This window comes from Sarcophilus harrisii, chromosome 2, assembly GCF_902635505.1.
Source record: "Sarcophilus harrisii chromosome 2, mSarHar1.11, whole genome shotgun sequence".
Taxonomy (NCBI): Eukaryota; Metazoa; Chordata; class Mammalia; order Dasyuromorphia; family Dasyuridae; genus Sarcophilus; species Sarcophilus harrisii.
Genome location: NC_045427.1, coordinates 585,792,438 through 585,805,689, shown reverse-complemented (window position 1 = coordinate 585,805,689; position 13,252 = coordinate 585,792,438). Strand labels below are relative to the sequence as shown.

Here is a 13,252-nt window from a genome sequence, read left to right as displayed (position 1 = left end):
AGGTTATATACACTCCATAATATCCATATCTTTAACGATTTATCATGATATTATCTGTGTGCCCTTCTTTTGATAGGTGCCAATACATCACTTAAATAAATGTGACATCTTAAAATATGGCTGATGAAATAAGGGAAGTAATTAAGTAGGATGAAGGGATATGTACAAATCAGGGCAGGAAAGAGATATGTGGAAGCTGTGAAACTAGTCTTTTAATCTTCAAAAGATGAGAACAGTTATTCAGATGCCCACCATGGATTCTACAACCTCCAGCAATGCAAGGATTTTAAACTGGAAAAATTCTTAGTGGTCATCTTATTTAAATCCTTGAATTTACAGATGAAATTGATAGTCAAAGAAGTGATGTAATTTCTCTGAGACCACAGAAGATCCAAGATTTGAATGTAGATCTTGACTCTCAACCAACAGTTTAGTCATTTTTTACATAGATGCTCTACATACAGGATAGTTGTAAGTCATGGACTATTTTTACTTCACAATAATCTGCATAATTAAATGAATAAAACCCAAAAGTTCATCTTTGAAAATATTAAATAAAATTTATCCATAATTTTAAAAAGCACAATCACTGATTTTTTTTAATGATTACGGATTTCAATAAGGAGAGTTTTTTAAATATCATGTTTTAGGAGTTCTGAAACTTGAACTACTGTCACAAATTATAAAACCATTTAATTTGCTGATCACATGATGGCATTTCCTCCTTTGACTTAAATCATGAATTTTATATGTAACATATATGTGTATATATACATGTATTTGTGTGTGTATTAAATTATAACTTGAAAACTCAAATATAGTCAGTTGTGTATTCCAACTAATTACTTTTTTAGAAATGAATTTGAGTAGCTATTCTCTATCCCCCATCAAGTTACCAAACTTAAATTAAAATTTTTATAAATTGTGACTATAGGACAAGAGGATACACTGAAAGACAGAAAAATCTGGGTTTAAGTCCTGCCTCTGATATACTGTCTGTGAATCACTTAATCTTTCAGTGACTCAGGCAAGCAACACACCAAACTAGGCATACAAAATACAAAAATGAGTTTGAGAAACAAACAAAGGAACTAACCTTCACCAGAAGTTCTGTTACTTCATAGTGACCATAGGAACAGGCATTGTGTAGCGGCACCAGATCTCTTAAGATTTTAAAGAAATATCTGTTGTTACATACATCCTGTTTCATACATTTATGTTAATCTCATATATTTCTACAGTAGAGTTTATCCTAAATACCATAAGAGGAAAATTACAGAAGCAAGATTATTTTTGAATGACTAGAGACATTCAAAAACCAACTCATTTTGAAAGAGGGTTTACATAAAATAAATGCTAAATCTACTTAAGTTAAACAGCATAATTTAAAGAATAAACTTATAAGAATATTTAGAAGCCACTCAGGTTTTATTTTGATGGCCTAAAAAAAAAAATCTCTCTTGATAAGAGTATCCTCCTGATTAGCTTAAATCATAAATAATTAATGGTCCTAATGATTCTGAATGACTCCAAGTGATCCTCTCTGCTTGGTCAGGGTCTACTTGGCTTTAGTGATAGGCCCTCACCTACTGTTTCTTGATATGAATTAATAAAATTTCATACGTATTATTAAAAAAAGAAAGTTTCAAACATTGGACCCATCAAAGTTATATGCAATTCTATTAGGTGAAAAGAAACCTAATTGCTACAGATCAATTAACAACAGAAATATAAGAAGACTTACAGAAAATACATAGAAGGCTGCAAGCAGAGTATAGAAAAATAGATTATGAAATTCTAGCCTATTTATCCAAAATAAGTTAATATGTGTAAAAGAACTTTATAAACCATAGAGAATTATATAAATGCTAATGCTAATAATAATAGGCTTTTGTGAAATATATAAGAAAGAGAATATAACTTGTAAATAAAAAGCTATTAAAATTTAAAAAAAAGAAAGAAAGAGATCATTTCCTAATATAAACATACCCAAAAGGTCATAACATCAACACTCAAGGCTTTGTATAACCTTGTCCTTTCATGTTTTATATTGCACCACTCCCATGATAATTCTGTTCCAACCAAGATATAAAAGTCATAATTCTCCAAACATTTCTGGCTCTGAATCATTGCTCAATTATTATTTTTCCTCACAAGAAATACTGTCACCTTCTTCTTGTTGCTGCTCTAAGACCTATCCTTACTCAACATCAAGCTCAAAATTCAGCTGTTAGTTTTTAGTGACTACTGACTGATATGAACTATAGCACTTCTGATTATACTATACTCACTTGGCACTAATCATATGCTACCTTATATTGATTATATACTTTTTAACTTATACCGATTAGTTCCTGAAGTAGATTATAAGCTCCTCAAGGGGTTATTTCACTATATATTTACCACAATATCTTGTAGACAGTAAATAATTCTTCATATTAAGAAAAATTTTAATAACTGTTATAAACCCTAAAAAATACATTTATGAAACTTTTCATTCAGGGAGCAAGCTCAAAAAACAAAATAAACTGCAACTAGTTTTCAATTTCAAGAAATTTAATATTTAAATCACACCCTGAAAAACTATAAACAACCTAGTATAACAACAGATGACTAGCTGAACTTAATGTTCAATATGATGAATAGTAGAATGTAATTAAGAATAAAGACACAAAATATTATAATATAGTGAAGAAAACTTAACAAGAAGATTGGTATGCATATCCTTGTTCCAAGAAAAAGAATATAACCTTACACTGTGGAAGAACATACACATGCAGGCTCATACACATACACATAAGGCTCAGGAAGGGGGAAAACTAAAAAAAGCATTATGAATATCAAGATATTGGAATTTCACTTTTAAAAGTACAAATAATTGCATTTCCTTATTTTATTTTATTTAAAAAATAATTCCCTATATAAAACACTTAAACATATTTTTATTTTTATAAAAAATTAAAACTTACCCTTTGTCTTTAGCATGTACATCAGCTCCATGTTGTAATAATAGCTGCACAATCTTAACTCTGTTGTATCCTGCTGCTAAATGTAATGGAGTTGACTGAAATAGTAAATTAGATTAATCATTATTAATCTATCAAAACAATTGTAAAACAATAATACTGGGTAAACCAAACAAACAAGAGTAAAATATAAGAAACAATATCAACAAAGATAAAGTAGAAGAGTTTTCACAATTGTACTTAAGTTAAATAAAATATACCAAAGCCATAAGTTAAAATACAGGGTAAAAGGTATATAATACTTGAAAAATCCAATCAAGTAAATAGCTGTTTTACAAATTAGGTTTTCAAAAGTCTGTTAGAAATACTATATTCACTAAGGAACTTTCCCATTAACTTTTTTGTTAAAGTAGACAAATGAATGTCATATACTGGCAGTGTCACCAATTTTGTTATAATTTTATGCATGGCCTTGGTATTTTGTTTAAACACAAATCTCTACTCTGCTAAAACTGGTTAAAAATTTTAACCATAAGATGAACACAATTGCCAAAAACAACTTATTTTATTGCAAATGAAAAAACAAGTAATTTGTATATGGAAATACCTTTCTGCCATCACTTGCATGACAATTGACATTTAATGGTGTAAGAAGGGCCATCATTTTTTCCTCATTGCCACTCCTATAACAGAAGATACTTTAGTAATTTATAGACTTTGTGAAATGTTAATTTCACATATTACCCAACATCTGTAGGGGAAAAAAATCTATTTTTTTCAAAGTTGCATTTTTCAAAAATTCTAAAAATGTTAAATCACATATATTTACTTTATCTTACCTAGCACTTTCCAAGAGTTCATCCTTCTTATATTCACCTGCAAAAAATGAAGACGTTACTAATTTTCTTGCAGAAGCTTTTTATTGAGATAGTTATTGAAGAGCAAAAAAAAAAAAAAAAAAAAAAAAAAAACACCAAAAAACTAATTGTAGTCTTGATGGCAACATTTCCTCATTTACCTATGTCACCTATCCAGCAGTCTTAGTGACTTAATGCCCCCTCCAAGAAGCAAGCAATAAGAAACTTAGTTATAATATAATATATAATATATATATCACAAAGTAGAAATTTTATTTAAAGAGGTTCTCTTCTAGGTTTAGATAGTCTATTTAATCTTAATTTAATAAGTTTTAATAAGCTTTATTATCACAAGAAAATGAGGATAGGATAAAGAGTTTCTAATAGGGAATGACACATAACAAGAAGAGATAGCCGATATCTATGTAAGAAATGAAAGTGATAATAAGCAGATCCCCAAAGCATGGTAATTTAATAATTATTCTACAGAAAGATAAATAACATTATATATTTCCAAAGTCCCTAAGGTTACCAAAGCATGGTAATTTAAGACTATTCTACAGAAAGATAAATAACATTATATATCTCCAAAGTCCCAAAGTCTAAATTATAATAAGTAGAAAAAGTAACATATTCACTATAAAGGGCCCATAAGTTATCTTCCTATCTACACTAAGACCACACTCTTAGAACCTGTTCAATATATAACACATTTTAGAAAGAATTCCATTAGAATATTTTTTTTTAAAGTCCTTCAAAGAATAACTTTCAGTTTTGGAAAAAGTAACTTAATTGGAACAGCTTATTTCCTGACTGTGTTACCAAAAATGAGAATTTTCTTGTAGTAAGAAAATACCTTGAGTAAACATAATACTTGGAAATTGTGTGTGTGTGTGTGTGTGTATGTGTGTGTGTGCACACATAAAATTTTTTTTTTGCATGAGGTGGCAAGGGTATAAACATAATTAATTTAAAAGAAGAAGATGTTATTATGGAAAAGCATTGACTGGGCTTGGAAGTCAGAAGACATGGGTTCTAGCTCTGGTCCCACACTAGCTTGGCCATTTTGGATGCTTAACTACATTAAACCTTAGTTTCTTCACTTTCTTAATTTTCTTTACTCACAAAAAATTTTTATGTAACCCCAGATATATAGGTATATAATCATCCATTTACTGATAATAAATCATAAATTTATTTTAAAACAATTCTTTCATATAATGTAATTTTACTATTAAAGATGAAAGCAAATTTGTATACTAAAGAAATAATTTGCTTGTTTATTTTTACATAAAGTATTAAATCTTGGCAGAACATTATGCTTTTTACTGCTGCCAAATTTTTCATGATCCCCACCACATTCAGATATGCATCCTTACATGGGGGATACTACCCAACATTTAAGAAGCTTTGATTTAAACAATGTGGTTAACAATACTTGCTTTATATATCTCCTAGGGCTATTGTTAAAATGAGATAATATATGGTGCTTCTTTATAATACATTCATGTGCAAGGTAGCATTAAGGAGGGAAAAACTAGTGAAGACTTTGTTCTTTTTGTTCATTTGAAATATCAGAATAGACCAATGCCTTACCAGTCAATACTGCTTTTGCAGATGGATCTGCCAAATCCAATGCTGTCCTTCCATCTGTATTACGGATGGTTGGTTCAGCTCCATGCTGCAAGAGGACTGCAAAGTAGCAGATATGTTTTTCTAATGAGAAGAACTTAATAATTTTGCATTCGGAAATTAGAATTTTCAAAAGATCTGGACCAGGCAAAGCTCTGCAGATACTCTAAGGTTCTTTACCTTAATGACATCATTATAAACACCACACTTGTTTATTATGCTTGACATATTAAATATCTATGAACAGACATGTAGTCTATTTATCTATTAAGTAACCTAATAAATTACAACATATAAAAAGGCAAGCACTCAAAAAATGATTACTATCTAAAATCCAAATATTACTATGTAAAATAATCTCTCATCTAACAAACCAGATACATCAAGCAAAATCTGCCTATAAATTAAATTTCTCTAATTGATCCTAATTTCATAATATAACTGTATTTTGCCAGAAAAAAATCTGGCCTTATAGATAAGACTCTTATTTGTTATAAAGTATTTATATCTTTCATTAACTGAAAACCTGTTATGTTGTTGAAAATTTTTTAAGATATTCAGAGTGGTACAGTTAATGTAGAAAAGGAAAGATAAGCCCAGTTAACCCAATCCCCCTAATAGCCCTTATAAACGAACTGAAGGGCTTCATGATACTTTCTAAATTATCTTATGTAAACTAGTCTGATGTCCTTAGGACATAATGTTCATAAAATATAATGACATGGAATGCTTTTCAGTTATTCTTTAACAGTAGCTTAGGTGCTTGATCCCAACAAGCTGGTTTTATCTTCTACCTCTAAAAGTTTCACTCATTTGTATAAATGGAACATTTTCTTCTAGGTCCAAGTTTCCTGGTATTTACCTCTTGTCACCAGTCACTTAGTTCAGACAGGTTCAGTGAAACAAAAAGCAAAGTGAGGGAAGCCCTCAAGTGGAGAACAACAGCAACAGAGAGACCACTCACAAAAAGAAGTTCCCATTACTTCTAAAAGTACACCTACACAGTCTTGCTATTCATTCTTTTGAAATATCTTATCTCTTTCACTTTTGGTCTTTGTATCCCCATAGAGCCTGGCACATAGAAGGCATTTACTAAATGCTTGTAGATTGGCTTTCTTTCTTTCTTTTTTCCATTTCCAGAACCCTTACTTAGGCTTTCAGCATCTTTTATTGCTTTCACTAAAATTCAGTCTAGCAAAATATAAACATAACAAATAAATCCCAAACGAGGATTCTTAAAAGAAGTAAAGTATTACAAAAGAAAAGGAAAGAATTACCTATGCAAACATCAATCTTTCCTTTAATTGCAGCTTCATGCAAGGGAGTATAATTCCAGTTATCCCGAGCATTTGGATCTGCACCATGTCGCAAGAGAAGATTCACAACTTCAGCATGACCAAAGGAGCAGGCATTATGGAGAGGAATAAGACCCCCATCATCACGAGCTTGGACATTAGCGCCATTTTGTAACAAATATTCAACTACATCTTTCCGACCAAAACCTAGGAGAAAAGCACATGGATAAATCTTCAGATGCTATATCCAAAATAAAATTCTCAAAATGCTGACTTATTTGAAAACTTATTTTTAACACTTATGTCAATATACTTTTAAAAATATCCACTTTTGACTTCTTGCCAAGACAGCTGCTTGAATGGGAGGCAGACTGCCCAGTTCTCACAGACCTACTTTAGCAAAACCCTGAAAGTCCTACCAAACAGAGTAATGATCAAGAAATTGAATGAAAAAAATATAGTAAGTAACTTCCCCTGCTCCTGAACTGCCTAACAGGTCACAGGAAAGGGATAGCCCTTAATTCTCTTTCCCCCTTTCCTCCTCCAAAAGCTAGCATTAGTCTAACCTCAAAGCATGGACCAGAGACAACCACGGACATGTAATTGGAGCCTGCAAGGCTCCTTCCCTACAGGCAGAAGAGCAGAAAGCTGCTCTGAAAAAGCCCAGGATAATAATAATAATAAACCAACTCTTGTGATAGAAACGTTTAAAGAGTCTTATTGCAGAATAGGTTCATACTAGGACACCCCAAGACCAAGGGCATCCTGAATTGCCAGACAAGGGCCTGCAGACATGACACTTTGAAGCTCAAAGATTCAGGAAGCCCAAACTTCAGGAGGTGAGGGTCAGCTCAAGAATACAGAACAAGACCAAGTTCTAGCTGATACTCCATCTAAAAAGTCAACAAGAAGTGGAGCTTAGACCTTTCAAAAAGCCACAATTTAGGAATTAAAGTTGGGAGATAAATCAGAAAGCAGTATAAAAAAATTAATTCAAATCTAGATAGCTCCCAATTCCATGACAACCTCAAGTAGCTTTAAAAAATGGAGAGTAAGTACATAAGAAGAGAAAGTCAATCTATATTTAATATCTACTATGAGCTAGGCACTGTGCTATGCATTGGAATTACAAAGAAAAAATGAAAACAGTTGAAGAGCTCAGGCTAACAAGAGATAACATGCAAATGACTATGCACAAACAAGATATACATAGGATAAACTGAAGATAAAACACTAGAGGGAAGGTGGTAGTATTAAGGGAGATAAGGAAAGGTTTCCTGTAGATGATGAAATTTTAACTAGTAGAAAAAGATGAAGAAGAATATTGCAGAAATAGGGTACAGCCAATGAAAACTCATGGAGTCAGAATATGGAATGTCTTATTAGAGGAACAAACAGCAAATTCAGTGCCACTATACTGCAAAGCACATTGTGGGTTGGGAAGAGGGAGGGAAGTATTAAAAAAATGGAAAGTTATGAAGTAAAAAGGCCAATCAAAGGATTTTATATTTGATCATGGATCAATGATGATAGGATTTATTAGGAATTGACAGAGTAGAAAAGTAAGTCAGAGCTATGTTTGACAGCTGAACTAAGAATGAAGTAGAGAATCTTGTAGAAGGGAGACAAAGCAGCAGGTTATTGCAATAGTCCAAGTATGAGGTAATGAAAGCTTACATCAGGATAATATCAGCAGGCAAAAAGGACACATGATAGATGTTATTGGAGTAAAGGTGACTGGCTTTGGCAATAGACTGAATAGGAGATGCAAGAGACAATAAAGAGTATAGAATGACACTTGAGTTTTGAGCCTGAGGGACTGGGAAGAAGATGGTGCCCTCAATGATAATAGAGAGTATAAAGGGATAAGAGAAGAGAGTCTAGTCTAGGACAAAGCCCAGTAAGACACCCACAGTTAGTGGACTCAACCTAGATAAAGATCTAGCAAAGGAGACAGGGAAGGAGCAGATCAGGCAGAAAGATCCAGGAGAGAATAGTGTCATAAAAATCTAGAGTGTAAGAATTAAGAAGATTGAGAAAGGCCATTAGATTTGAAGATTAGACATTAGTAATTTTGGAGAGAGCAGTTTCAGTCGAATAATGACATGGGAAACCAGACTAGATAGAGAAGAGAGTAACAGAAAAGGAAGGGGAGGCACTTATTGTAGATGGCATTCTCAGGGAGTATAGCCATAAAAAAAGAGAAGATATAGAATAATAACCAGTGGGGAATAGATGGATCAAGTGAGGCTTTTTTTTTTTTTTTTTTGGAGAATAGGGAAGGTGAAGGCATATTTGTAGGCAGTAAGAAAACATTCAGGAGATAGGGAAAGACAGAAGATAAATTTAAAAAAGTGGTGATAAGAGAGGAGGCAATGTGCTAGAAAAAATGGAACTCCTCCCCAAAAAGATCATTTTGTCCATGTAGTGGGATTTGTTTTGGCATAAACGAAAGCCAATTCATTATGGGAGATGGCTGGAGACAGTGGCAGAGAATGTGACAAATATTATTGAAATAATGGAATCCCTGTAAACTAGAAAAGCCAAACAGAAACCACTGACTCCATGAGACAGTAAGAAATATTAAAATCAAGACTGAAAAAAAAAATGTAAGACATCTGAAACCAAAACAATTGATCCTATACATAGGTTAACAGAAAATAAATTTTGGAAAAAAAAGAAAAGAGCATGGATGCTATATTTTAAGAAATCACAAATGAAAACTGCTTAGATTTAATGGAAGCAGAGGGCAAAAATGAAAATAGAAAAAATTTGCTAGTCATTAAGTAGGGGAGAGGGACAGGATCCAAAAAAGAAAAAGTCCCAGAAATGTCAGTCAAAATATAGAGCTCTGGATAAAAGAAAGAAAAACAAGAACACAAAAAACAAGATCCAAATATTTAGAATAAAAGCAGCTGAAGTTCCAAAAGTCTGGTAGGGATCACATAAGACCTGAAAGCTACTACTAACAATGAGAGAAGATATTGGTATACAATATTTCAAAAGACAAAAGGTAAAAGTTTTAGAACCAAGAATGATTTAAACAGAAAGATAAGCTTACTCCTACAGGAGAGGAAAATTGATCTCTGGTAATCCAAGATTTTTAATATTTCTGATTAAAACACCAAAGGTATGTAGGAACTCTGAAATATAAACTCAAGAATCTGAAGATAAATTTATTTGAGCAACTGGAAGGAATTATAGTGCTAAATTCTAAAAAAGGAGAGAACCAAAGTGTCCTAATAGAATATTAATGTCTTTGAAAGGTACTAAAGGAGTTAAATGGATAGTATTCTTGAAAAAAGGACTGGTTCTATTCTGAGGATTTGAAAGATGAAAAGAAAAGGTAAGGCAAAGAGGATACAAGAGTACAAAGGAGGAAAGAGGGAGTGGATCTTGCTATTCTTGTAATTAGGATGCATGAGAAGGGTATACAAACATAGAGGAGGGGCATCAGATAAACTTCACTTACCTGAAATAGGCAGATGAATGTGGAAGATACATGCAAAAGTCTGATATAAAAATACATCAAAACTCAACCGGAAAACAAGCAAGGGAGGGAGGAGGAATGCTTTTACTAGAAAGGAAAATGCAGGCTTCCTGATCTTGAAGAGAAAGGAAGAGGAGAAGAGTGAGCAAAGAACTATTATCTTAAAACAACTGGGGAATGGCAGAAGAAACTGTGGCATGTGAACATAATAGAATATTATCGCACTATAAGAAATGAGGTAAGTGCAAAGAATCTTGGGTAGTAGTATGAGCTGACAAAGTGAAGTGAGAAGAATCAGTGGAAAAATTTATACAAGGACAGAAACATTGTAAAGAGAAACTTAAAGAGAAAGATTTAAGAATTCATCAATATAATGAGTTTACACATCCCTAGAGAATCTAAAATGAAGCATGTTACCTAATTCCTGACAGATAGGTGAAAGACTTAAGATAAAAGTTATACATTTTAGATCGGGCTACTGTTTTGTTTGTTTTACTTGAAAATGCTGAACACCTAGGTTTCTTCTTTTTCAATGGGTGGAGGGGAATGACAATGGAGAGGAAGAGTAAGCTATAATGATATTAAAGATGAAGTGATATTAAAGTGGTATTAAAGATTAAAAAAAGGAGAGAACAAAAGTATCCTATTAAAACATTAATGTCTTTGAAAGATACTAAAAGAGTTAAATTTTAAAAAAAACAGTATTCTTGAAAAAGGGATTGGTTCTATTCTGATGATTTGAAGGATGAAAAGAAAAGGTAAGGCAAAGAGAATACAATAGAGTACAGAGAGGGAAAGAGGGAGTGGAACTTGTATTTTTGTCATTAGGATGTATGAGAAGTATATACAAACATAGAGGATGGGCATCAGGGCATCTGATGAATTTCACTTACCTGAAATAGATCCATTTTTTAAAAAAATGAATATAAGCAAGTAGAAATTCAGAAGAAAACATAAATCAAGCAATTTGAAAGTTTTAAAGTAAACGCAGAACTTCATATATATGTACCCCCCCCCCAGAGTAAGTAATATTAAATGAGAGAATCATGGTTCTATTAAGAATACACTTTTTGTTTTTTTTATCATTAATATGGAAACTTTTTGATGTTTAAAGTTCAGAACAAAAACATTAAAAAAATATTTACTTTTGCATCTTTCATCATAAATTAGATTATGTCCTTTGAAGTCCCTGTGGTTGTCATGTTGCCACTTCATGAACAAACTATCCATAATACTGAGTATGTGTATGGATGACTAGTTTCCATCCTTCTCTAGCTGGAAGAACATCTGGAATCAGGGGCCAATTGGTCACCTTGTTAAAAGATCCTTTGTGTGACTAATGAATATCAGAAGCTTCAATCTAGACCTAGGAGGAAGAACATTTTATCTCCAAGTACATCTAGTCTAATCCATACCTGAATAAATCTGCTTTATAATATATCTTGTTAAGTGATTCTCCTTCTTACAGAAGCAGTCTATTTTATTTTTGGACTGCTTTAATAGAGTTTTCTTCTTATACTGAGTTTAGGTTTGCCTTTCTACAAATTCTATCCATTGCTCTTATTTGCTTTTAGAGACAAGAAGAACAGTCTACTTTCTCTTACACATTTAAAACAAAATAATTCCCTTCTTATTCATAAGATCACATTATGTTTATTAACATATTTTACTTAAAAATAGCTTCTATCACCCATTACAAAATCGTATGTCTTTTAATGTACAAAGGTTATAGAATGAGAATGAGTTCAATGTACATGTTATCAGGAAAAACTGTCAATATTTATTCTAAATTGTCAATACTAATGCTAATTACAGATACTGAAGGAAAACACCTCATATTATAGTATTTGATGCATTTTCTATTTTCTATCTCTACATTCTTTCTCTTGGTGAAAAGAATAGCTGACATTTCATAGTGCTTCAAGGTTTGCAAAATATTTTACATAGACTTCTATTTTCACCATTTTAAAGACGAGGAAACTGATTTTTCAGAGGTTAAGGGAATTGACCATAGCATAGCTAAAATCCAACATAGTATCTTAATCTAGATCTTCTAGACTAGAAATTTGGCACTTTATTTGTTATATCATGCTGTACCTCTGATATCATCTAATCCCAATAGATTAAATTCTCTCCATAAGGGGGGATTCCCAAATACACACAACCAGTTTTTTCCTAAATTCCATTTCTATACTGTCCATGATGTGATGATTATTTCCACCTGGATATTCCACTGTCAACTTCAACAAGTCAAAATCAAATTTACTCTTTTTCCTATATTTCTTTAAAATCTGAAAACATGGTTTGTTCTACCAGTAGAAAATAAGATCATTAAGAATAAGGATGTTCATATTTGTCTATCCAACACCTAGCATGATGTCTAGTACAAAACTGGAACTTAAAACCTTTCAATCAACAAGCATTTATTAAGCTGCTAGGTGGAGCAGCAAATAGAGTTAAGGACATGGAATCAGAAAGACCTGAGTTCAATTCTAGCCTTAGACATTACATGAGTAACCCTAATTAAGTCAATTGACCTCTGTTTGCCTTAAAAACCCATATGTAAAATGGACATAATAATAGTACTTTTCTTCTAGGGTTGTTAGGATAAAATATGATAACATTTGTAAAGTGCTTTCAAACCTTTAAGTTCTAAGCTTAGTTAATCAGTCAATAAATATTTAAGTACCTACTACATGCCAGGCACTGTGACAAGCATTACTGATACAAGGAAAGACAAAAGACAATCCTTGTTCTTTCTTGGACAACATGCAAAGAATTATATACATACAAGATTATATAGACACACACACACACACACACACACCCGTGCGCCCGATAATCAACAGAGGGAAGTCACTAGCATTAAGACTATTCAAAGCCAAGTTCTCTGACCATACTTCTGAACACAATGCCAGAATTTCAGGATGGTTTTATATGAAAAAGAAATGTCACTGGGCTAAGACAGAAACAATGTAGACTAAATGATAAGATAGAGAAATGTGGACTAAA

At 32.2% G+C, this 13,252-nt stretch overlaps 1 protein-coding gene across 1 annotated transcript in view; it reads right to left on the bottom strand.

Moving 5' to 3' along the window:
- Positions 1-13,252, bottom strand: part of TNKS2 (tankyrase 2) — a 61,648-nt gene that overhangs the window by 34,848 nt on the left and 13,548 nt on the right. The window contains exons 2-7 of the mRNA XM_031956037.1: positions 6,733-6,957; positions 5,420-5,515; positions 3,806-3,842; positions 3,574-3,649; positions 2,970-3,064; positions 1,097-1,163 (exon numbers count right to left, since the gene is read on the bottom strand). Coding sequence (XP_031811897.1) covers positions 1,097-1,163; positions 2,970-3,064; positions 3,574-3,649; positions 3,806-3,842; positions 5,420-5,515; positions 6,733-6,957 — 596 coding nt within the window. The remainder of the gene's footprint in view (positions 1-1,096; positions 1,164-2,969; positions 3,065-3,573; positions 3,650-3,805; positions 3,843-5,419; positions 5,516-6,732; positions 6,958-13,252) is intronic.